We start from the raw sequence: 23,628 nt of genomic DNA, 5'->3' as shown, positions 1-23,628 counted from the left end.
CATAGAACACTAGTATTCAAATTAAAATAAGATGCTAGTTGCATTTATTTGAATTGTGTGAAGGAAAAACAAAGGGAACACACGCAGGGTTGGAGGCCTGCTTCTCCTGGCCCACCCCCTTGGTGCCAAGGGAGTGGAGCGTGCTTGGTGGTTCTCAGTGAAAGCCACTCTCTCCCTGCTGAGACTGCGCCTCCCCACCCAGCCTTCATGCTCCAAATACATGTGGAGGAAAACCTGGTGCATTTGGATGCCACAGCAGTGGCTGCCCTTTTCTCCCGTCACCTGCCACCTGCAGACACCCCACATGGTGGAGGGCCAGGTGGAGCCTCACAGGCTCTCTACCCAACACTCCTCAAAGCAGGTGGCCTGCAAGTGTTACTTTTCTTTGTCACCTCTTTTGCTCTTAGATTACTTTTACTTTTGTTTAAAAAAAAAAGTTGTTGGGGGTCCCTGGGTGGCTCAGTTGGCTCAGCCTTTGACCCTTGGTTTCAGCTTAGGTCATGATCTCTGGGTACTGGGATCAAGCCCTGCATCGGGCTCCCTGCTCAGTGTGGAATCTACTGGAGATTATTTCTCCATTTCCTTCTGCTCCTACCCTGCCCACTCACTTGCTCACAAATAGAATCTTAAAAGAAAAAAGTTGGTGATTACAAAAAATACCTTTTTTATTTAAAAAATGCACAACTTCATACAATGCTGAGAAGCACCCCAAGAAATGTGTGGTTATTTTTGATATCTGCCACTGCAGAAATGTGGGCCTGTAGCCTCAGGCTTCCATTTCACATTCCCCCAACTCAGAGCCAAGTGTGCAGGCCCCTCTGTGCATCACTTGCACCCGCGGACCTGGCTGGGGGACATCATGGGGCACCTCATTTATGACACTTTGCCAAGTGCCTGCGGGGTGCTTAGGATCCCCGTGCTCTGTGGCTGTGTTGCTCTGTACTCGAGTATCTTCCTCCCATGTGATGGGACCAGTGACTTCATTCCTCAGGCCCCTGGTTTCCTGCTGTATACCCCTCTCCCAAGGCGCTTGTGGCATTTGGAAAGCTCTCAGCCCCTAACTCAGTGGATTATTTCGTTGTGATTATTCTTTTTTTTTTTTTTTTAATTTTATTTACTTATTCATGAGAGACACACAGAGAGGCAGAGACACAGGCAGAGGAAGAAGCAGGCTCCATGCAGGGAGCCCGATGTGGGACTCGATCCCGGGTCTCCAGGATCACACCCAGGGCTGAAGATGGCACTAAACCGCTGAGCCACCAAGGCTGCCGATTTGTGATTATTCTCAATGGAGGGATCAGCTCAGGGCGGGATCCCAGAGTCCTGGGATCAAGCCCCACATCAGGCTCCCTGCATGGAGCATTCTTCTCCCTCTACCTGTGTCTCTGCCTCTCTCTCTCTCTCTCTCTCTCTCTGTGTGTGTCTCTCACAAATAAATAAAATCTTTTTTAAAAAAAGATAAAAGAGGGATCCCTGGGTGGCGCAGCGGTTTGGCGCCTGCCTTTGGCCCAGGGCGCGATCCTGGAGATCCGGGATCGAATCCCACGTCAGGCTCCCGGTGCATGGAGCCTGCTTCTCCCTCTGCCTGTGTCTCTGCCTCTCTCTCTCTCACTGTGTGCCTATCATGAATAAATAAAAATTAAAAAAAAAAAGATAAAAGAGAATATATATTTTTTTAATTTATTCATGAGATACAGAGAGGCAGAGACAGGCAGAGGGAGAAGCAGGCCCCATGCAGGGAGCCTGATGTGGGACTCCATCCCAGGTCTCCAGGATCAGGCCATGGGCTGAAGGCAGCTCTAAACCGCTGAGCCACCCGGGCTGCCCCATAATATATATATATATTCTCAGTGGAGAAGATCGTGTGTCCTCCAAACCCTTCCATCACCATGACCATCTGATCATGTCCTTGCCAAGCCCAAGTTCTCAGCAAGCCCAAGGCTGTGTTTCTGTGTATACATTCGAGGTGGGGCAGGGGCCACTGAAGTGATTCTGCTGTCTGGCTGCAGTGGGGAGCACCTCTGAACCCATGGGTCCATTTGCCACCACCTCCAGTATGTAGGAGCATCCAAATTCAGTTTCACATAAACCATGCCCTGTAGGGCTCACCCACAGGCCACTGACTACAACTGGCTTTAGAGGTCTCACTTAGATCTGTTAACCAATCTCTCTGGTGGTTAAATCTGGTGTCAACCTCTGCCAGCGTGCTCTCCATTCTCCAGATTAAGGGCTGTGATTTTAGTGGCCCTTGGAGAAAAGAGGAGAACTCCTGCCATCCTTTCTCTCTCCTTGGCCTGCATTTATACCCTAAATATGCCTTAAAATATTTATACCCTAAAATAATCTTACAAAGGTCCCCTCTTATTGGATACATTATGGTATGTATGTGCAGTGAACTAGAGCATAGCTATTAAGAACAAGGTAGAGCTATATAATCTGGAATGGGAAACTTCAGTAAATAGAAACTTGCAGAATTGTGTGGGATGCTCTCAGAATGGAGCTACATGTATGCTTGGATGTGCACAGAATAGCCTAGAAAGTGGTGTGTCCACTGCCTCTGGGGAGAGTGACAGGGCAGGGGTTGCTCAGGGATAAAGGGGTGTTTACTGTTGGGCGTACCCTTTTAATTATTTAAGCAGTTTGCCAAGTACACAAAATATTTGTTTTTGGTTCTCAAAATAGTGTGTTGATCACGTGCTCCCCCTGCTCAGAAACGTTTATGAGGTCAGGTTCCAACACAGGTGCAGCTACCTCCACTCCAAGCACAGCATTCCCTTCTGCTCCAGCACAGCCTTGGTCTCCCCACCCCCGACTGTTCCTGCTGTTTGCTCTGGGCTCTGTTGCAGAGTCCTTATCTTCTCTGAGGGCCTGGTGCGTAGCTGTCCTCCAGAATGCTGTCCAGCAGGACCTGTGCTGGGTGGTAGTCCTTACTTTTTTATCTCTGTTCAGTGAGCATTTATTGAAGCATACACACCATGTGTACACACGTACCAACTTGATCACTGGGCGTAGACTTTTTTTTTTTTTTTAATCGTCAACACTTGGCTTTTTCCTTCAAGAAAATCAAAGCTAATGAGACAGATGGATAAGCTGCCGGTTTGTTTGGATCATGATTTTCAGGGATGGCCCTGAGGAGGTGCCACACATCTAACTGGGAGAATGAAATGTGCTGAAGTGCTGGCCAGTCCCCTAAAGATTTCTGTGGCCCCCACTGTGTGTGGGTAGTGGGGAAGGTGGACGGTGCTCGCTCAGCCAGCACCTGGTGTGGGGGCTTCCAGGGGCGGACAGCCAGTCCACTCTGGCTCCCTGGGTGCTTCCATCCTGCTGCCGCACAAATATCGTCATTTCTTGGGACACCTGGGTAGCTCAGCAGTTGAGCGCCTGCCTTCCGCCCAGGGCGTGATCCTGGACTCTCAGGATCAAGTCCCACATCAGGCTCCCTGCATGGAGCCTGCTTCTCTCTCTGCCTGTGTCTCTGCCTCTCTCAGTGTGTGTCTCTTGTGAATAAATAAAATCTTTAAAAAAATAGTCACTTCTAGCTTCTGCTTTTACTACTTGTAGCTTCAAGACACTCTGGAAAACTTTGATTGCCAAAGTGATTCCCTTTTTTGTACCTTAGAATGAGGCATACCTTTAGGTTAGCTTTTAAATATTACAGAACACATCCTCATAGAAAGAATTCAAACAGGGATCCCTGGGTGGCGCAGCGGTTTGGCGCCTGCCTTTGGCCCAGGGCGCGATCCTGGAGACCCGGGATCGAATCCCACATCGGGCTCCCGGTGCATGGAGCCTGCTTCTCCCTGCCTGTGTCTCTGCCTCTTTCTCTCTCTCTCTCTGTGACTATCATAAATAAAAAAAAAAAAAAAAAAAGAAAGAAAGAATTCAAACAATATGGAAAAATCAGACTACTTCTCTGTGCTCTGTCCTCCTCCCTCCTCGCACCCCGGTCTTGTTTATTTGTTTGTCTCTAGCATCCATTCAGATCAGGACATAGATGAACAGCAGTCCACTGCAAGGGTGTGCTGTGTTTGTCCACTCATTCCCCGACGTACAGCATTTCATTGTGTCTGTCCTGGGCCACCACCCCTCACACTGACCTAATTATTGAGTCAAAGGGGAAACGTACGTAAAATCTTCATTTTAGTCGGGTATCTCCCAGAATGTGATAGCAATTTATGTTCCTAGAAGACACAAGGGTTTTGCCATCAAAAGGGTGAGGGCATCCTGCTGCTGCTGTTGCCCACGGGCAGCCCCTGTCCTGTGAATATCCCTGTGTTTGTCCCCTTTACTTGGTGAGTTGTTTTGGTTTTGTAGGAGCTCTTTGTATATTAAGGATATTTCCCTCCTTTGCAGCGAGGCATGATGAGTCTTTGCCTTGTTACTTAGTTTTGTTTCTTTTTTTAAGATTTTATTTATTCATAGAGAGAGAGGCAGAGACATAGGCAGAGGGAGAAGCAGGCTCCCTGTGGGGAGCCTGATGCGGGACTCGATCCCAGGACTCTGGGATCATGACCTGAGCCGAAGGCAGATGCTCAACCACTGAGCCACCCAGGCGTCCCTGCCGTGTTACTTTGTTTAGAACATTCCTATGTACTTCTACTTTTCCCTTTATGGGGTCTGGGTTTCCTGCCGTGTCCATCCAGAAAGTTTAGCCCTTTGTTCCATCAGAAATTGTGTGTGGTAGGAGGCTAGGTTTTTTTTTTTCTGGTTGCCACTATCATTTTGTGAATATAGCACTCTTTTTTCTCATTCAAAGTCAGTTCTATTTGCTATATATCTCTGGACCTATTTTCAGGACTTTATTCTCTTCCTTCTTCCTTTTTTTTTGGGGGGGGGGTGTATTTCTCTGCCAGAACAACACTAATTTTTTATTACAAAAGCTCTAGAATAAACACAAATATTTTGCAAGTCAAGAACCCCCTTCTTTGATATTATTCTTTTATTCCATGTATAGACTATGTTACTTTTTTTTTTTCCCAAGGATTTTTATTTACTTATTTGACAGCGAGCAGGGCAGAGGCACAAGGACAGCAGATTCCTTGTAGAGCAGGGAGCCCCCTGAGCCCCAACACAGGACTCAACCCCAGGACCCTGAGGTCATGACCTGAGCTGAAGGCAGTGCTTTACTGACTGAGCCACCCATGCACCCCTGTTTTTCTTTTCAAAAGAGTGATGCCTCTTCTCAGACACGTACTATTCACACAAGGTTTAAACACATGTCTGCCTGTCTCTCAAGCAAATCCAAGGCCGAAGTCGTTGCAGTCCTGGGAATTACAGCTCATACACTTACAGGCGTACAAACATAGAATATGCAAATAATGGTAATTTCAGTCCCCTGTCATTTGTTTTTTTTTGTTTGTTTTTTTTTTCTTTTTTGTTGTTGTTGAAATGTCTGTTGAATGAAAGTGTGCTATCTGGCACTCCTGTTGTGTTCCCAACGTAATGGAATTAGTTTCTGAGGGTCAACAGTCACACATTTGCTATTGAGCTTTGGGAGCTAGTTTGTTTAAAGCACCATGTTTTGTTTTGTTTTGTTTTTAAAGATTTTATTTATCCATTAGAGACTCACACAGAGAGAGAGGCAGAGACACAGGCAGAGGGAGGAGCAGGCTCCATGCAGGGAGCCCAACGTGGGACTTGATCCGGGGTCTCCAGGATCATGCCCTGGGCCAAAGGCAGACGCTCAACCGTTGAGCCACCCAGGGGTCCCAAGCACCATGTTTAAATCAAGTTTGTTGATAGGGGATCCCTGGGTGACTCAGCGGTTTAGCCCCTGCCTTTGGCCCAGGGCGTGATCCTGGAGTCCCTGGGTGGAGTCCCACGTCAGGCTCCCTGCATGGAGCCTGCTTCTCCCTCTGCCTATGTCTCTGCCTCTCTCTCTCTCTGTGTCTCTCATGAATAATCTAAAAATCTTTTTAAAAATTAAAAAAAATAAATCAAGTTTGTTGATAAATGTTTGACTGAATTTTTATTAGGAATGGCTACTAATTTGGGGGGAGCCCGGGTGGCTCAGCAGTTTAGCGCCACCTTCAGCCCAGGGAGTGATCCTGGAGTCCTGGGATCAAGTCCCACATTGGGATCCCTGCATGGAGCCTGCTTCTCCCTCTGCCTGTGTCCCTGCCTCTCTCTCTCTCTGTGTCTCCCATGAATAAATACAATCTTTAAAAAAAAAAAAAAAGGAATGGCTACTAATTTTATAAACTATCATTTTGTCATCTCATGGTTTTTAGCTTTAAATTGATGATAAAGTGAGTTTCCTGACATGCAAGTGTCTTAAATTTGGGTCTACCTTGCCTTTGGGGACAGTGTAATAATTCTATTAGTATATGCTGGGCTCTATTTACTAATTTTTTAAAATTAGATTTTATTTATTTTGAGAGGGAGAGAGTGGGGGAGGGGCAGAGGAGAGAGAGAATCTCAGGCTGACTCCCCACTCAGAATCAAGCCCGCAAGGGGGCTCGATCCCAAGACCCTGAGATCCTGACCTGAGCCAAAACCAAGAGTCAGGCGCTCGACCTACTGAACCCCCAGGTGCCCCAGATATTTTATGTGCTGATACAGTTACAGCGATGGGGCAGGTGTGTGGAGAGGTGCAGAGGCCTCCCCACTCTGTGGATGGTGGTCGGGACCCCACACAGAGTACAGGCTGCTTGCACCACGTGCGGGGGATGGGGTTGAGCTGCCCCAGCCCCTCTTACTGTCCCTGTGGTCTGTGTCCCCACTGCTGCTGGAGGGGGCCGTGCAGGATGGCAGGTGACCGAAGCATCCAAGCCCCGTGTAAGATGGAGCTCTAGCTAGCTCTAGGTAGGTGCGGCACCAGAGACAGAATCCCTGCGGACGTTCTTAAATCCACAAATGACAGGGCTTTGGCAGGTCTCTCAGAAAATGATGGATCGAGGAAATAAAACACAGGATGTGGAACGTGTGAACAACACAGATGACCCTATTTCACCACATCGTACACATAAAACTGTGTGTGTCTGTAAAAACCTTCACAAAGTGAGAATTCTTTGAAAGTATACATAGAAAGTGTAAATTGTCCCCAAAGGAAACATCGGTAAAATTTAACATCAGCCCCACATGGACCATTCTCTGTATACAATAAATAAAATGAGAAATCAGTTATTTTACATTTTTAGTTGTTTGGAAACTGAGAAACTTACTTCCAAGAAATTTATGGGTTAAAGACAAGGTCCTGGGAGCAAGAGACTCCATGTCGGGGTCCTGAGTTTGAGCCTCATGAGGGGTGTAAAAATGACTTAAAAACAAATGTGAGGAAGAGAAAACCCAGTGGAAATCGTGAATGGTTCTGGACTCAGGGCACCTGGAGTCGTGTGTCCTTGGGGCCCATGTCCATGGAGGAAGCAGTGGTGTCAGAGGCAAGGGCCAGGAAGGCAGGTGTTCCCTTCACAGGAAGAGAAACGGGTTTCAGACCCTGACTCATGTCATAGGAGCTCCTGTCTTACCTACCGTCCTGTCACAAGAGGACGCTGGGCTTTACATTCACTGATGTCCAGGGTCTAGAGTGCGCGTTTTGCTCCGGGTCCTACTCTCCTCCTGCCAAGTGCTTGCTGTGTATTTCAAGGCTGCCCCAGCCATGCCCACTCTGCTGCTGAATCTGCCAGAGACACAAAGTACTTGGGGATTAGCAGGTGGTGATTTCGTCCACATTAAGTGGATTTAACAGATTTGTTCATGGGCTATTTTCTTGGAGAATTGGTGCATGTGAAAACATGCTTTTTCAAACTTTGAGCAAGTGATGTTCATGTATATATAAATATATATATATTTATATAAGTATATAAATCTTAAAAAAATAAAAATATTTTAAAAAGTCCAGGAGCATTTTTAAAATTTTTTATTAATTTTTAAAAAGATTTTATTTATTTGTTCATGGGAGACACAAATTGAGAGGCAGAGACATAGGCAAAAGAAGCAGATTCCATGCAGGGAGCCCAATGCGGGACTTGATCCCAGGACTCCAGGATCACACCCTGAGCCAAAGCCTGACACTCAACTGCTGAGCCACCCAGGCATCCCTATTTTTTATTTTTTTTAAAGATTTTATTTTTTATTTATTCATGATAGACATAGAGAGAGAGAGAGAGAGGCAGAGACACAGGCAGAGGGAGAAGCAGGCTCCATGCTGGGAGCCCGACGTGGGACTCAATCCCAGGACTCTAGGATCTCGCCCTGGACCAAAGGCAGGCGCTAAACCGCTGAGCCACCCAGGGATCCCCCCTATTTTATTTTTTAAAACAGATAAATTGATTGGAGAGGGAGCCTGAGAGGGGGTAGGGGCAGAGGGAGAAGCAGATGTCCCCCTGAGCAGGGGGGACTTAAGAGGCTCATGAGCATTGAATTTGCTTGCACCAGTAGTGCTAAGCGCCACTCAGAGGATGTCCTTGGGAGCACCTGTTTCCCAAACAGTCATGTGGGGCTAGAACAGTGTTGACACATGAGCAAACCTACAATTTCTTAGAGACAACGGAAGAGCACTCATCAGAGCCCAGGTGAGGACCACTGCCCAGGATGCATCACTTTCACAGAGAAGAGCTGAGGCAGGGATGTTTAATAGGGGCTCTGTGTGCTTCTGTGGCTTCAGGAGTCACAGTGTGGGGACCAAGGACATTTCAGAATATAACAAACTTGACCTTGTGCTTTTAGCACATGCAAGTTTGCAGGTCTCGGACGGATGGGAGCCTCGGCAGATTTTTACTCCACTCTGATGTGTTTCTTCGGGGTTATTTGTTCATGATTTAGATGTACAGCAAGTGCTCAGGACAGAAATGGAGCCCCTGCTCTGAAGGGTGGGAAGCCCTTCTGACCTGGGAGCACAGGCACAGGGCCCAGCAGCCAGAAACATGGTAGGTTTCCTTCCTCATGAGCAGTGTCCACCCATGCAAACCCTGTGCGTGAGGACCATTAGCCTTTCATAAGGCTCCTGGGACAGGGAAGCATGGGCTGGCCCGAGTGCCACATGGACCAGGAGACGGCCAGCAGTGGCTACCCCTGACAACCCAGGCCCTGCCCAATATACTCAGGGAGTGGCAGACTGCAGTGCACTTGCTCACACCAGGGGCTCTCCAGGCCCTCTTTGGGCTTCCTGGCGGAAGTGGCCATGAGAACCAGGACTCCTGCCAGACTTGTAGTTTGTGGCTCTCTCCCCAAGGTCTTGAGGGGACCTTATGCTACCTATGGTCACTGGGTCACTCACACTGTGCACTGATCTCCCCAAAGTCTGCTAGTATCTGTTCACCTTCCCCCATCACTAAATAGTTGGCCACAGCTGAAAGAGGAGAAGACGGGGCTTTCTTCCTGTTTTGCTCGCTGGCACCGCGGTCCCCTGGGTCAGTGTCCGCATGTCCAAGAAACCCGTATGTGATATCCGTGTGCCAAACTTAAGCTGTCATAGGTGTCCTTTATGTACTTCCCATGGGGACATTTGATGGCAAGACGTGGTCTCACGAGGACCAAAGGACATCCCACATAGACACTGGATGGGTGTTTTCTGGTCTGGGAGGGGTACGTGGAGACGCCCCTCTTGGGAGAATGCTGGTGCAGGCCTGCAGGGAGGAGTGGTAGTGATAGGGGGCAGTGTGGTGAAGCCCGCAGTGAAGTGATGGAGAACACTCATGTCTGTAGGCCTGTGCTGCGCCATGACTGATGGAGGAATTCACAGTTGTTCTTACACCACAGTGAGGTAAAAAAAAAAGTCCACAAATTTTCATTAGATCATTGCAAACATAACAGGTCCCAGACTGACAGCGAACATCATTGTCCTTAGATGACACAATCACTATTTTATAGAAATCCAAACGTAACATTGACAAGCAGATGACTGAGAAACTTGGACGTATCACAATGGCATCCTTCCACCCTCAGGCCTTGGAGGAAGACATGGTAACAGGTGACACTTGAGAACACCTGCTGGATCAGTGATGTGGTCCTTTGGTCCTCAACTTGGAAAGTATGAATGTATTTGTTCGTGTCCATTACCCGTAAACACTAAGATCGCACTTGAGGACTGCCCGCTTGAGGAAGTAAAGCGACTTTGTCATCTGATGAGTAGGTTATTTAAAACAATGAAACATACCCAAAGAATGCAAACATTGTGATCCAAAGGGGCACCTGCTCCCCAATGTTCACAGCAGCAGTGTCCACAATAACCAAACTGTGGAAGGAGCCCAGATGTCCATCGAGAGATGAATGGAAAAAGAAGATGTGGTGTATAGATACGATGGATGTGCCTCAGCCATCAGAAAAATGAAATCTTGCCATTTGGCAATGATGTACTTGGAATTAGAGAGTATTATGCTGAATGAAGTAAGTCAGAAGTCAGAAGAAGACAATGATAGTATGACTTCCCTTATATGTGGAATTTACGAATCAAAACAGAGGATCATAGAGGAAGGAAGCGAAAAATAAAAGAAGACGAAATCAGAGAGGGAGACAAACTGTAAGAGACTCTTCACTCTAGGAAACAAACTGAAGGTCACTAGAGGGGAGGGGGACGGGGGATAAGGTGACTCGGTGATGGGCATGAAGGAAGGCATGTGATGGAATGAGCATGGTGTACACAAGACAGATAAATCACTGACCTTTACCTCTGAAACTAATAATATGCTATATGTTAATTAACTGAATTAAAAAAAAAACCTGCATAGAATTTTTAAAAATTTCCTAAAACCTTAATATATAGAACAAAGAAAAAAGACTGTATTAATGACATTTGATATATGAGTCACGTTGAACAGGATTGTTATTTCCCACAGACTAAGAGATGTAGGTACAATGGTGTTTCTGCCTCTGGCCAGGTGTGCCAAACACGGCCCCACATTCCCAGCTCCCTCTGAAATCAGAGGAATCTGTCTTTTGCTCACATATCTAGCAGCCACCATTCAGTATTGTTTCAGAAAGGATGAAGCTAAGCCCTGGAAGAGGCACAGGATGGGAAGAGCCTGCTCTGCAGTGGGCTCAGCCTGCAGTCCTCCGAGCCTGTCTAGGCCACCTTCTGCCTTCGCTCTTCCTGCGGAGGGGAGAAGCAGAGGCTTGAGTGGTGCCACCTGCGCCCCCCACCCCCACTCCCTGCAAGCAGCAGCACCCGGCACTCGCTCAGAAAGTGCAGTTCTGACCCCAACACCCCTCCCAGGGCCATGTACTCCCTTCCCACACGTCAGGTCTCTTCCCACACGAGACGTGTCGTAAGAAGGCCTTGGCCCCTCACCTTGACAGCTTGCTCCAGCTGAGACAAGGCCTCCTCGTACCGAGGGACGAGAGGCTGCAGGAGCTCACTATGGATGTCGTGCCGTGCCATCTTGGGCACGCCGGCTTCAGCTAGCATCTGGAGGAATCTCCTCTCCTGCAGGGAAATGGGTAGAAAGGGATCCCGTTTTCCCCGAGCAGTGCTGCCAGCAGGGGACCCCTGACCCCTACAGAGACTCAAGCAGACTGACCTGCACTTTGAGGAGCAGAGTGAAGGCCTGTCCGGTTCTTCCAGCACGGGCAGTTCTTCCCACCCTGAAACCAAGCACAACGACCAGGATGGTGGTCTCCAGGGGTCTACTGGGACAGTGGTTTCCTTCCAGGAAATCTCCCTCCACAACCCCGGGGCAGCCTCACCGGTGCACGTAGGTCCGCAGATACTGGGGGGCGTCATAATTGATTACCAGCTGCACACCCTGCACGTCAATACCTCGAGCCATGGCATCTGTGCTGATGAGGCTGGAGAACAGCAGGGGCTATGGGCCCTGCTTGAGACCAGGAGCCCCCCACCCCCACCAGCCAGCCGCCGTAGGGGATGTCACCAGTCAGGAGACTGGTTTCCCACAGAGGGAAACTACCTCCCCTTCAGAGGGCCCTGATGTGAGATTCCACTGCCCTCTTTTTCCAGGTACTCACAGCTGAATCTTCCCCTGCTCAAACTGCTTCAAAACCACCTTCCTCTGGCCAGGCCTGCAGCGGGAGGAAAACTCAGCCGCAGCCACACCTCCAAAAGCCTGGACTAGCAGGAAGAGCCTGGGTGGGAAAAGCCGCAAGGAGCTTAGTGGGTAGGGCCTGGAACCTGCATCCCTCTGTTCCCCCTGCGCCTCCTAAGGCCTCACCTGTGAGAGTTCTCGCGGGAGTTGGTAAAACAAAGGACCCTTGAGAAATTCCTCTCCAAAATCAGGTGCAGGATGGCCAGGGGCTTAGTGCGGAGGCTGCAGGGCACGTAGTGGTGCTGTGGGGATAGCACAGGGTTGGCAACGCCCCACGTGCCTGAGCACACACACACTCCCCACCCCCCTGCCGTGCACCCTACTCACAGACAGCCCTGTAGGAAAGGTGTACTTCCCGCCTGACTCCCCGTCCCTGTCAATGTCTCTGGGGCCCCTGCCTGCTAGCCCTGTGGAGAAGAGCCGGGGCTGGTAGAGGCCTAGTTGCTGCAGCTTCTCAGGATTCTGTGTCAGGGTAGCCGAGAAGAGCAGCTTCTGGAGCGGCATCTGAGGACAAGAGATACTGACAGGGGAGCGGGGGGTGGGACAGCAGTCTTGGCCTGGCCAGCAGACCTGCAGAGCCCTCGTTGTTCTCCTTGAGCCTTGCCACCCCAGAACAAACCCGATCAGACTGGTGAAAGGGGTCTTAGAGACAGACGGCCATGACAAGGGGGCCTCGGTGGAAAAGGCTATGCCAAGTGCAGAGCAGAGCTCAGCATTAGGTACCTGGCAGCAGTGGTGGCCTGGAGTTGTCTCCTCTGGAGCAGAGCAAAGGGGTCATTGGCAACATCACTCGGGAAGGCTGCCTCCACCACCCGGGGCAGCCAGGACTGGTGCATGCTGTCTATCATCCGGTCGGCCTCGTCGATGATCTAAAGGAAGCAAGAGGTCTAGTGTCTGGTGGTCAGAGTCAACACTGGTTCCAAACCCCAGTCTTCTTCCAGGTGTGCAACGTACCAGGAAGCGGAGATGCTGGAGGCTGAATCCTGGGGTCTGGTCAATGTGGTCCACCAGGCGGCCAGGGGTGGCCACCACCACGTCAGCCAAGCAGCGGAAGCCGTCTACTCTGAGGAGCAGAGTGGCTCAACACTGAGCCCATGCCGACCCCCCAACCACAAAGAGGCCTGCAGAGGGGTTCGTGCCTCCCTGTTCCCTGAGGAGTCCCCAACACAGCAGGACCTACGTCTTCTGGACGAGACTCTCCTGCTCCTTGACCAGTGACTTCTGCCCAGTGATCAGGGCGACACGCAGAGGAGTGGCATCTGTGTAGATGTTAAACACTTTGCTCACCTGGAGAAGGAATGGCCATCAGCAGCCTGGTAGGAAGCACCACAGTGTCAAAATCCTTAATTCTGACTTCTAGGCGCGGGCTGCACATACCTACCTGCTGGGCCAGCTCCTTGGTGGGCAGCACAACCAAGGCACGGACCTGGCAAACAGCTCGACATAGCAAGGCCTGGGGGAGGGGGCGACAGCCACTTGTGTAAGCAGAGCCGGCTCCCTGCCTGCTGAGCCTGCCTGCACAGTCGGAGGGGAGTCCTTACACTCACCTGTACCACAGGAATGACAAAGGCCAAGGTCTTCCCACTGCCCGTCGGGGCAGAAACACAAAGGTCACTGGGCCGGTAGCCACCTCTGGCCACCAGGAACCCGTTGGCTATGCTTTCCAGGAGAGTGGGAATCACTGCTGCCTGGACTGGACAAAGAAGGATGAGACACAAGTCATGTTTATGCATTAACACCCAACATCAGGGCAACTACCAAAGCCCAAAGTAGCCTTGCCCTTCACCTATGACTTCTAGACTGGGCTGTTCTTGCTCAAGGACAGCACCTGGGCCTCGAAGAGCACCAGGCCCAGATGGCTAAACACCTAGATCACACTTGATGCTGGATGTGCCTAGGGGGCCATGTTGACAGCCACTATCCTGTGGCTTGTGTGATTCTGGGTGGGGATGCTCTTGAGGGCATGTGTCCAGACCTCTCCGCCACACACCTGGAAAGTAGGACGAGATGCCGTGTGCTTGCAGTTTCTTCTGCATGTCAGGGTGGACTTCAGGGATGTCCTCAATAGGCACCAAGTCTTCTGTGACGCTCTTTCCAACAGAGCTTGGCTCAGCCAACCACAATGGCAGGAAAGGTTGGGCCTACCATGAAGAGAAAGAAGATGAGTGAATACTCAAGACTCCCTGGGACTAGGGGGGCAAGACCCACAGACACCAAAGACTCAGGGACTCAAACTGAAGAGACCACAGCAAAGCAGGCTGAGTAGCCTGACTAGTTCCTCAGCTTCTCCTCCATCTCTCACGCCCACCTTCCACACAACCTCTGAAGGAATTAAGAAACACAATCAGGAAGCGTCACTCCTCTCACAGCTAGGATGACATCCAACCCAGAGGCACACCTGGCAAAGCCCTCTGTGACCTGGCACCTGCCCCCAACCTCATTTCCTATCACTGACCATGCTCTAGCCACAGATATCTGTTTTTTGTTTGCTTGTTTTTAAGATTTTATTTAGTTATTCGTGAGAGACACACACAGAGAGAGGCAGAGACACAGGCAGAGGGAGAAGCAGGCTCCATGCAGGGAGCCTGATGTGGGACTCGATCCTGGGACTCCGGGATCAGGCACTGGGCCAAAGGCAGGTGCTAAACCGCTGAGCCAGCCAGGGATCCCCAGATGTTTGTTCCTATACATCCCGCTGTCCCAGGGCCTTTGCCCTGATCCTTCCTTCTGCCCGACGCTCACCTCCCCCGTCCATCTTACTCAGGCTGGTCCTTGTCTCCTGACCCTGGTCCAACATAGGCCCTGACCCGAGGGTACCAGTGCACCCTGGCCAGCCTACCGTTTCCTTTCCCGGAATCACCATCATCCCAGAGCCCTTGAGCTCAGTGTCTAGTTGCTGGAAACCCCCACTCAAGTGGAAAAAAGAGTAAGCTAAACGCCCCCCAAAAACGGTTTCCTTTATTAAACGGATACACACCAAATAAGAACTCCTTGTATTCCCGTCAGGTAGAACTAGCTCAGCCCCCGACTGTGACAATAACAAACCCGCTTCTTATACTCCCCAAGCTTCCTTCTTTTAACGCAGTCAACGACAAAGCACCGAGTCTGCGCAGGATTTGAGCCACCGGCCGGGCGGTGGGGCGCTGAGACGTCCGCTTCTCCGGCTCCCCAGGCTCCCCCGGCCCGCAGCCCCCCGCACCGCCCCGGCCGCTCACCTTGGCCGCCCTGCTCCTCCCGAGGGCCCCGAGCAGCAGGCCGCGGGCTGGGGGCGCCGAACCCTCCGCGGGAGAACTTCCACCCGGGTCCACCGGCGCGTCTTCGCCGCTCCCGGCCCCACCTGCGCCCCCGGCCTCGCCGTCCAGTCTCCGCCGCTTCCCCCGCGGCTCGGGCGGGCTCCCCGCCGCCCCGCAGCCCTCGCGCCTCCGCGGTCTGCGCGGCCGCCGCCGCCGCCGCCCCGCCGCCTCCGCGGTCGGCTCGGCCTCCTGCCGCTGGGGCTGCTTTTGCCGCTGCCGCTCTCGGGCGCGGCACTGCAGCCGCTCCAGCAGCGCGCGCGCCCGGCCGTCCGCCTCAGCCTCCGCCCCGGCCGCCTCGGGGCCTGCGTACCGCGCGACGTGGAAGAGCGCCATGCCTACAGCCGCACGCCTCCGGGCCCGGCGCGCCGTGATGACTGCAGGGGCGCGGAGCGGTGACGTCGGGGGCCCGGGCGCCGGCGGCGGGCAGGAGGTCCCGGCGCGGGACGGTGACGTCGGGGGGCCGGGCGCCGGCGGCAGCAGGCGGGAGGTCCCGGCGCGGGACGGTGACGTCGGGGGGCCGGGCGCCGGCGGCTGCAGGCGGGAGGTCCCGGCGCGGGACGGTGACGTCGGGGGGCCGGGCGCCGGCGGCAGCAGGCGGGAGGTCCCGGCGCGAGACGCTGTGTGCGCCACGTGGGGCGGCGGGGCGGCATGGAGCGGGGCCCCGGCCCGGATGGCGCGCGCCGGGCGCTGGGCTGCCTGCTGGAGGCGGTGCTGGCGAGCCGCGGCGAGGCCAACGCGGTGTTCGACATCCTGGCGGTGTTGCAGGTGGGAGCGCGGGCGGCGGAGGGGGTCGGGGAGGGGCCGCGGGGGTCTCGGGAGGGCGGGTCCCGGGCCGAGCAGAGCCCCCAAGCCCGCCTGTCCCCTCAGTCCGAGGACAGCGAGGAGATCCGGGAGGCGGTGCGCGCGTGCGGCCGTCTGTTCGCGGCGCTGCTGGAGCGGGGGGAGCTGTTCGTGGGCCGGCTGCCGTCGGAGGACTCGGTCCTGGCGGGTGAGCTTCCCGGGCCGGGCTGCCCCTCCCCCTCCCCCCGGGCTGCCCCCATCCTTCCCCCTGGGCTGCCTCCCTCCTCCTTCCCCCGGGCTGCCTCCTAGGGGCGGGGATCGTCTCCAGGAAGGCGGCGGGGGGTTGCCAGCGCGCAGTGAGTCCCCCCAGGCGGTTCCGACTGGCTTGGGGGTCAGTGGGGGGACACAGGCCCGCGGGGGGAGGACGGTCTTGCGGGCGGCGGCGGCGGGGCAGAGACTCCCTGCACCCGGCTTCCGGGTAAGGCCCTGCAGTGTGCCCTGCGTGTGTCTGGAACCGCTGGTGGGATGTGCCGGGGTGTGACCCGCATGGTCGGTGGTCAGGGCCTGGGAGCGGGGGTGGAGAGGTGTGTGGGCGGGGTGGGGGGGGGTGTCTCCTGTGTCCCCACTGCAGATGGCTTAGGTCTTGGAGTAAAGAAAGGGGCCGGGGGGCCCTGTCCTCAGAACAGGAGGTTATTTTCTCCCAGCCCAGGTCTGGGCCATGGTGACCCTTCGTACTCGTTTCCTTGTGGAGTTGGGTGGGGACGGGCAGGCAGCTGTGGGCTGACTGCTCTGCTCCCTGCAGGGTCCCAAGGGGCCACCCGCAAGTACAAGGTGTGGATGAGGCACCGATACCACAGCTGCTGCAACCGCTTGCGGGAGCTCCTGGCCCACTCCTCCTTTGAGGTCAAGGTGAGTGGTGCTGACTGTCTGGAGCACTCTCTGCACCCCCAGCCGCAGGTGGTCCACACACATGGAGGCAAGGTCACCACTGCCCCCTTCTGCGTTCCTGGCCGTGTAGTTGTGCCACGCCCCCGGCCGTCTTCCCTGTCTGGTTGGTGTTTTGGTGGCTGGTTTTGTTGTGCGTTTGGTACTTGTGGGAGTGCCATGTCACGTGCACTTGGTTTGCATTGTGAGGGGGCCTCTAGGGGGGAACCTGTGGCCTGGCACCTTAGCCACTTTGCCACCCGCCGTCCCCAGGAGCTAGCTCTCAGCACGCTCATGAGGTTTGTGCAGTTGGAAGGAGTTCACCCCCTGGAGAAACCCAAGTGGGACGGCTGCTACTTGTTTCCCCACCAGCTCTTCAAGGTAGGGGCAAAGTGGGGGTGGGGTGCTGGGAAGGGCCCTGGCGCAGGTGGCTGATGAGCACCCTGTGTTTGCCGCACCCTCCCCTGCTGAGGGGGTGTGGCTGGCCCCCTGATGCCCACCCCCCCTGCTCGGCACTCAGGCTGTAGTGGAAGGCCTGCTGTCCCTGGAGGACGACTGTTCACTGCTCCTCTCCCAGTTCCGGGAGTACTTGGAACATGACGACATCCGCTACCACACCATGCAGGCGGCCACGGATATTGTGGTCCGTGTCGCCAACAGGTACCTGGAGGTGAGCTGTCTGAGTCCCATGGCTGGGGGATGGGGTGGGGGTGGGGGTACATCTGTGCTCACACCAGGTATTCTGCAGGTGCCGTTCACTTTTTGGAACAACGCCTTCACGCTGTTGTCTGCCGTGAGCCTCCCCCGCCAGGAGTGCAACACATCTAGCTTCTATGTGAAGCACGCAAGTGAGCATCCTGGGTGGGTGGGCAGGGGCCCCCATGGGGCTGCTTCCTTTCCCACGTGCCTGCTGACCCCATCTTCCCCGCAGAGCTGTCGCAGACATGGAAGGTCGTTCATCTGAAGGTGAGATGCTCCGTGGCGGGGGTGGCTTCCCTGGCTCAGGCAGCCACAGGGGTCCCTCACAGGGATGGGGGCAGGGAGTGGGGGGAGAGGCACATGGGTACCTGGGTCCCAGGCCCTCAGTGGGCCTCATCGCTGTGGGCGGTCGCACACATGTTGCTGTCTGCCCCCCTATGGCTGTGATCTAGGCTGGGTGTTTGCCCTCATTTTGTCGGAGTTTTCTGATTCAGGGTTTCCAGCTCTGGCAGAGCAGGGGGAAGGTGGTGTGTGTGGTGTCTCCTCCTCAGGGTGGGGTGTGCCACCCCACCTCGAGTCTCATGTGCCACCCTGACACCCCCACTGCCACCTACTACAGGAGCACAGAAAGGCCTTCCAGCTGATGTGGCTTGGCTTCCTCAAGCACGAGGTAGGGACGGGGCAGGGTGGGTGGGGAGCAGGCGCCCCAGGTCAGGCGCCCACGTGCCTCTGGCTCACGTGGTCCTTGGAGTGTGGCAGGTGCACCCACACATGCTGCCTCCCCGCCAGTTGCCCCTTGGCCTGTACAAGAAGGTGCTGGTGATTATGCATGACTCCATCCTGCCCCACCTGGCCCAGCCCAGCCTCATGATCGACTTCCTGACCCGCGCCTATGACATGGGTGAGTGCCTGCCTGGCAGGGCGTCTTCGGGAACCCGCAGAGCAGGCCTGTGGGGTGGCGGCGTGATGTGGGCTGGGGCTTCACCACCACGCGTCTTTGCAGGGGGAGCCATCAGCCTCTTGGCTTTGAATGGACTTTTTATCCTGATTCATCAGCACAACCTGTGAGTGTTCACCTGGGAGGTGTCTGCCCCAGGCTGGGGAGCCGGCTGAGCTGCCCTAGGGAGGCTGGGGGTGGGCAGGGGGCAGAGGCCACTGGGAGCCACGACCTGTCTCTTCCTCATCGGCTTTCACCCCTATGCCTGCTGCCGCTCACTTACACCACAACCCCCCGGCTCCCAGCGAGTACCCTGATTTCTACCGGAAGCTCTATGGTCTGTTGGACCCATCTATCTTTCACGTCAAGTACCGGGCCCGGTTCTTCCACTTGGCAGATCTCTTCCTGTCATCTTCGTGAGTGCCAGAGGCGGGGCTAAGATGCAGAGCGGGGGGCAGGGGTACTGGGTGAGGAGGTCTCACTCAGACCCACCATCCCTCCCAGCCATCTGCCTGCATACTTGGTGGCTGCCTTTGCCAAGCGCTTGTCCCGCCTGGCCTTGACTGCTCCCCCTGAGGCCCTGCTCATGGTCCTGCCCTTCATCTGCAATTTGCTGCGCCGGCACCCCGCCTGCCGTGTCCTCGTGCACCACCCTCTGGGCCACGGTGAGTGTGGGCAGGGCCTGGGGGGCCCCCAACAGCCAGTACACTGGGGCAGGTCACAGAGTGGGGCCTGGGTCTCATTCCTAGAGCTGGACAGTGACCCCTTTGACCCTGAAGAAGGCAACCCAGCTGAGAGCCGAGCTCTGGAGAGCTCCTTGTGGGAGCTGCAGGTGAGCATGCTGTGTGCATCACCCACCCCACCTCCCAGTCTACCCGGGAGTCGGTGCTTTTGTCTGGGGCCACTGCCCAGGAAGAGAGTGGTGATGTGCGTGCTTCTGCAGGCCCTCCAGCAGCATTACCACCCCGAGGTGTCCCAGGCTGCCAGTGTCATCAACCAGGCATTGTCTGTGTCTGAGATCAGCATCGCACCATTGCTGGAGCTCACGGCATTTGAGGTGAGGGGCGAGGAGGCTTGGGTGGCTGGGGTGCGGGGACTGCAGCGTGGGAGCATCCGTCCATCCCTTGCAGATCTTCGAGCGGAACCTGAAGAAGAAATGCCAAGAGTCAGTGCCGCTGCAGTTCATCCCTGCGCAGGGTTTGTTGGGACTTCAGGATGATCTCTGCGCCCAGCACTTCACACTCAGCTGACCTTGCGCCGTCACCTCCACCCCCATAGTGGTTTATAGGAGAGAGATTGGGGTAGGCTGTGGGTGGCTAGGCACTGACCCTGTCTCCCAGCTCCTCTGGTGGCTGTGTCCACCTGTAGCCCCACGCCTGCTGTGCATGTGGCCTGTGCTAGAGGGTGGTGTCTGGGGCCTCTTCCTTGCTTGAAGCCAGGTGGGTGCTGGGGAGGTGCTGCAGAAGTGACCCCTGCCCTGGGGGGTGGGGGGCTACAGGTGCCCAGGTGGTGGCTTCTGCCAGCCCCGAAGGCTTCCCTGGGTGCCCCGAGCTCCCCCAGGCCCCTCTTGTCCAGGGGGCGTCTGGGCCACGCTCCCACATCTCCACTGCATTTGGACTTGTGACCTAGGAGCGACAGTAAGCGTCTTCTGTCCTGGTCAGCCTGGAGGAGCACAGGGAGCGCATGCACCCATTCCCAGCCAGGGCCTGAGGAGGACACCTTTGTTCCCTAGCCCCCAGGACCCCTGGGTGTTCACCCTCCTGAATAGAGCAGGCACCGGCAGCCACGGGCCTGGCACTCACTTGGTTCCCATGTGTTTATGCCTTTGAGGCCCTGTTTCTGCCAGACCAGCCCGGTTGTTGAGTCTACCTTTTCTCCTAAAAATTTGCTTGTCTGGGGACGGAGGAGCCACCTGAGTGACGGCAGCTCACATGGGATGGGGGGACCTGGCAGACACACAGGCAGGGATGGAGAGCCTGGGAGGGAGAGACCCTGGTTGCCCTGCAGCCTCCTGTCTGAGGTCCAGGCACACTTCCACCCCTGGAGGAGCGCCCTGGTGTCACAGCAGCAGTTGTTTGCCAATTCGGTCTCCGGGAGCTGCTCTGGTGGCTCAGGACCCTGGTGTGCCTGGTGGGTCCTTTGTCCAGGCGGTGAAGTAGCGGCTCCTCTACATAGGGTGCTATGATTTAGGGACACTAGCGCCCCTACCTCTCGGCCGAACTGCCCTGATTCTGTCAAGCCAGTTCATGCCCCAGGGCTTTTACACTGCAGTCTCCATAGCTCTCTCCCCCTAGCCCTTGGTCTTCAGACTCTAGCCTGAGTGAGGCCTTGGGGAGGCCTCTGCTGAGCATCCTGTAACTGTTAAGGTGCGTGCCATGGGGCACATCATCTTTGTGGCTCTGCAGCACTGCAGAAGTCTGAGAATTATCCCTGCTGCCATCCTTCACAAGGACCAAAGAGGGCTCATTACCGACCTGCTGCTTGCCTTGCCCCCCCTGGGCCCAGGACTTGCCTGGCATAGAGGAGGGGCTCATGCACATTTGTGGGGGCTGGTCCTGAGCAGCCCACTAGCAGAAGCGGGCATTGCACCGTAGGAGCCTAGGTGCGAGGACACCAAGGACAGCGTGGATGCGCTGAGGCCTCCTGCTGATAAACGCCATGGTTTGTTCAAAGTTCAATTATAAAATGCTTAAGCAGGCTTTCTTGAGTTTTTCTAAATTTGGCATCCTGTGTTCTGTGTAGATTCTCATTCTGGCAGATTCAGGGATTCCCGACCCCCAGAGCCTGTAGGACTGGGCAGTTGCACTTTGCAACATTTGGTGTTGAGTTGGTCTTTTCTTTTCTTTCTTTTCTTTTCTTTTCTTTTCTTTTCTTTTCTTTTCTTTTCTTTTCTTTTCTTTTCTTTTCTTTTCTTTCTTTTCTTATTCATGAGAGACACACAGAGAGAGAGAGAGAGAGAGAGAGAGAGGCAGAGACACAAGCAGAAGGAGAAGCTCCTGTTGGAGCCTAATGTGGGACTCGATCCTGGGTCTCCAGGATCATGCCCTGGGCCGAAGGCAGGCACTAAACCACCACTGAGCCACCTGGGCTGCCCTTTTTTTTTTTTTTTTTTAAGATTTTATTTATTCATGAGAGACACCCAGAGGGAGAGTTCTTTTATTTTTTAAAAAGACTTTAATGAATGTGAATGAGCAAGCTGGGAGTGGGGCAGAGGGAGGAAGAAGGACAAGCAGATTCCCCACTGAGCATAAAGACTGACACCAGGTGATAAAGGATGACACCTGGTCAGCCTCTCCAGAGGCCTGTGCAGATAGAGCTCTCCCTGTGACAGCAAAAGGACAACTTCCTGCAAACCAGCTGTTTGCTAATTAGAACACGTTATGGTTCTGTTGATCATTTCTGTTACAGAAGCAATGCAAAGCTAACTGTAGGAATTCCAGCAGAAGCCGGTGCGCAGGAGACATGGAGGCGCTGTTCCCCACAACCGCCCGCTGTGGTGCCTGACTCATTTCTAACACACTGTTCATTCTGTCCAACACCAGCACTGCCATCCCAGGCCCCACGAGCAGCCGCTTACGTACTGCCCTGCCAGCTCCTCCAGGCCATGAGCATTCCCTGCTGCCCGCTCCTCCGCCCAGCTCTGCTTCCTCCCTGCCAAGTCCAGGCTTTATCTGTGGCTGGGGTTGTGGTCACACTTAGCTTGAGTTGGGGTTTTGAAAAACACTTTTTGGAGGGGCACCCGGGTAGTTCAGTTAAGCATCTGACTCAAGTCCAGTTCATGAGCAAATCACGGTCATGCTCCGTGGGGACATTCTCTCTCTCCTCTGCCTGTCTCACACATACTCTCTTGCTAAAACTAAGTAAATTTTTAAAACAATGTGGGGTTTTTTTTGAAATTTCAGATACGTGATGTCATTTGGTCTAAGTATGTCATATGCAATATTTGGGATATACTTACACTAAATTCTAAAAATTGGGATAAAAACCATCTAATATAAATTAACCATTTAAAAATACATGATTCAGTGCCATTTGGTGCATTTATGCTGTGACCATCATCTGTATGTAGTTGCAGAATTTTCCATCACCTGCTTCAGACACAAGTCCTCTATAGGTCGGATGGGAATCCTGCATGGGGGGATCTCTGCCATTCTCCCTTCTTGAGGTCAGGCGGCCACTCCGAGCTGAGTCAGCCCTAGTCATCAGGTAGGAACCAGCAACCTCAATGGACATATGTCGGGCTGAGGCGCCTGGGCCCTGGCTCTATAGGAAGGTTTGTGCCCTGGGCTGCCCTGGTTGCTGGGCCTATCTGGTGGTCTGGTATCTGGTGGAGTATGTAACAGTCCAAATTGAGGGCTGGCCTCTGCCTGGCTCCCTGGAGGGACAGTGCCCTGTCCACTAGGAGTGCTGGCCGCCCGGACCTGGCCTTTCAGAGCCCACACACAGGTCACGGTGGAGCTTTGGGCCTCACGGCATTTGCTCCACCCTGGGAGGGGCTGGGCACCAGCAGCCACCTGGCCCCAGTCTTGTAGAGACGACACTGAGGTGGGAGCCCCCTGGTTGGCAGTGCCCGGTGCTTGCTGTCCCATGTCAGGGCTAGAGCCGACTCTGTCCACAGCCCCACTGGGAGGGCCCCACAGATGGGGCTTTAGGGACCTCCTGGGCCTGCCCTGTGCTCTTCCTCTGCAGTAACTGGTGTGAGGGCAGTAGCTCTCAGGGAGCTCGAGGGTCCTAGTGGTTTATCCCAACTGGAGAGGGTCTCGGGCCCCAGACCGGCCATGGGTGTGAATAAAGGGGTCTTAGGGACCCTGGGCTGGCCGTGGGTGTCGGGGGGGTGTCTCGGGGAAATGGGTGTGCATGACATTGAGAGACCTCTGAGAAAGGGAATCCCTGCACCTGCTTCCCCACAAGTACCAAGAGGGTGAAGCCTCTGTGATGGGGCTCCTAGGTGACCAGGCAGAGAAGGGCAAGGGATCCTTCCAGGATAGATGTCAGTGGAGGGAGCCTGGGATGGGGT

At 54.3% G+C, this 23,628-nt stretch overlaps 3 protein-coding genes across 6 annotated transcripts in view; 1 reads left to right on the top strand and 2 right to left on the bottom strand.

The window, feature by feature from the left end:
* The window catches only part of LOC112676390 (uncharacterized), a 535,411-nt gene that overhangs the window by 334,082 nt on the left and 177,701 nt on the right, over positions 1–23,628 (bottom strand). The window lies entirely within an intron of this gene.
* On the bottom strand, positions 5,941–15,641 carry DDX51 (DEAD-box helicase 51). 3 transcript variants are annotated; one of them, XM_049102197.1, is made up of 14 exons: positions 15,194–15,641; positions 13,969–14,119; positions 13,526–13,671; positions 13,360–13,431; positions 13,159–13,265; positions 12,933–13,041; positions 12,702–12,847; positions 12,306–12,498; positions 12,105–12,220; positions 11,902–12,018; positions 11,623–11,724; positions 11,457–11,520; positions 11,228–11,362; positions 5,945–7,618 (listed from the first exon to the last, which is right to left on the bottom strand). In XM_049102197.1, exons 1-14 carry the CDS (start codon positions 15,602–15,604, stop codon positions 7,547–7,549), a joined length of 1,941 nt encoding a protein of 646 aa, XP_048958154.1. In that variant the 5' UTR covers positions 15,605–15,641; the 3' UTR covers positions 5,945–7,546. The 3 variants fall into 3 exon arrangements, with proteins under 3 accessions (XP_048958155.1, XP_048958154.1, XP_025329313.1); XM_025473528.3 differs by lacking the exon at positions 5,945–7,618 and adding an exon at positions 7,844–11,029; XM_049102198.1 differs by lacking the exon at positions 11,623–11,724 and having other exon boundaries at positions 5,941–7,618.
* Positions 15,836–22,629, top strand: NOC4L (nucleolar complex associated 4 homolog). Its single transcript, XM_025473527.3, has 15 exons — positions 15,836–16,036; positions 16,139–16,259; positions 16,854–16,960; positions 17,249–17,356; positions 17,496–17,645; positions 17,724–17,823; positions 17,907–17,941; positions 18,294–18,344; positions 18,464–18,575; positions 18,678–18,738; positions 18,917–19,027; positions 19,116–19,276; positions 19,361–19,443; positions 19,555–19,668; positions 19,742–22,629. Exons 1-15 carry the CDS (start codon positions 15,920–15,922, stop codon positions 19,859–19,861), a joined length of 1,551 nt encoding a protein of 516 aa, XP_025329312.1. The 5' UTR covers positions 15,836–15,919; the 3' UTR covers positions 19,862–22,629.

This window comes from Canis lupus, chromosome 26 (genome assembly GCF_003254725.2).
Source record: "Canis lupus dingo isolate Sandy chromosome 26, ASM325472v2, whole genome shotgun sequence".
NCBI lineage: Eukaryota > Metazoa > Chordata > Mammalia > Carnivora > Canidae > Canis > Canis lupus.
The sequence above is the reverse complement of the archived record's forward strand: the minus strand, read 5'-3'. Positions and strand labels throughout refer to the sequence as shown.

What these genes read in the sequence shown, in the direction of transcription:
- DDX51 (XM_049102197.1), bottom strand. Translation starts at nt 15,604, where the DNA reads ATGGCGCTCTTCCACGTCGCGCGGTACGCAGGCCCCGAGGCGGCCGGG. An exon ending in GGAGGAGCAGGGCGGCCAAG is followed by an intron (nt 14,120 to 15,193) that starts GTGAGCGGCCGG and finishes TCTTCATGGTAG; the next exon opens with GCCCAACCTTTCCTGCCATT. An exon ending in AGCTGGAGCAAGCTGTCAAG is followed by an intron (nt 7,619 to 11,227) that starts GTGAGGGGCCAA and finishes TGTCTCTGGCAG; the next exon opens with ATTCAGCAGCAGAGTGGGCA.
- NOC4L (XM_025473527.3), top strand. Translation starts at nt 15,920, where the DNA reads ATGGAGCGGGGCCCCGGCCCGGATGGCGCGCGCCGGGCGCTGGGCTGC. An exon ending in ACTCCTCCTTTGAGGTCAAG is followed by an intron (nt 16,961 to 17,248) that starts GTGAGTGGTGCT and finishes CGCCGTCCCCAG; the next exon opens with GAGCTAGCTCTCAGCACGCT. An exon ending in CTTCTATGTGAAGCACGCAA is followed by an intron (nt 17,824 to 17,906) that starts GTGAGCATCCTG and finishes TCTTCCCCGCAG; the next exon opens with AGCTGTCGCAGACATGGAAG.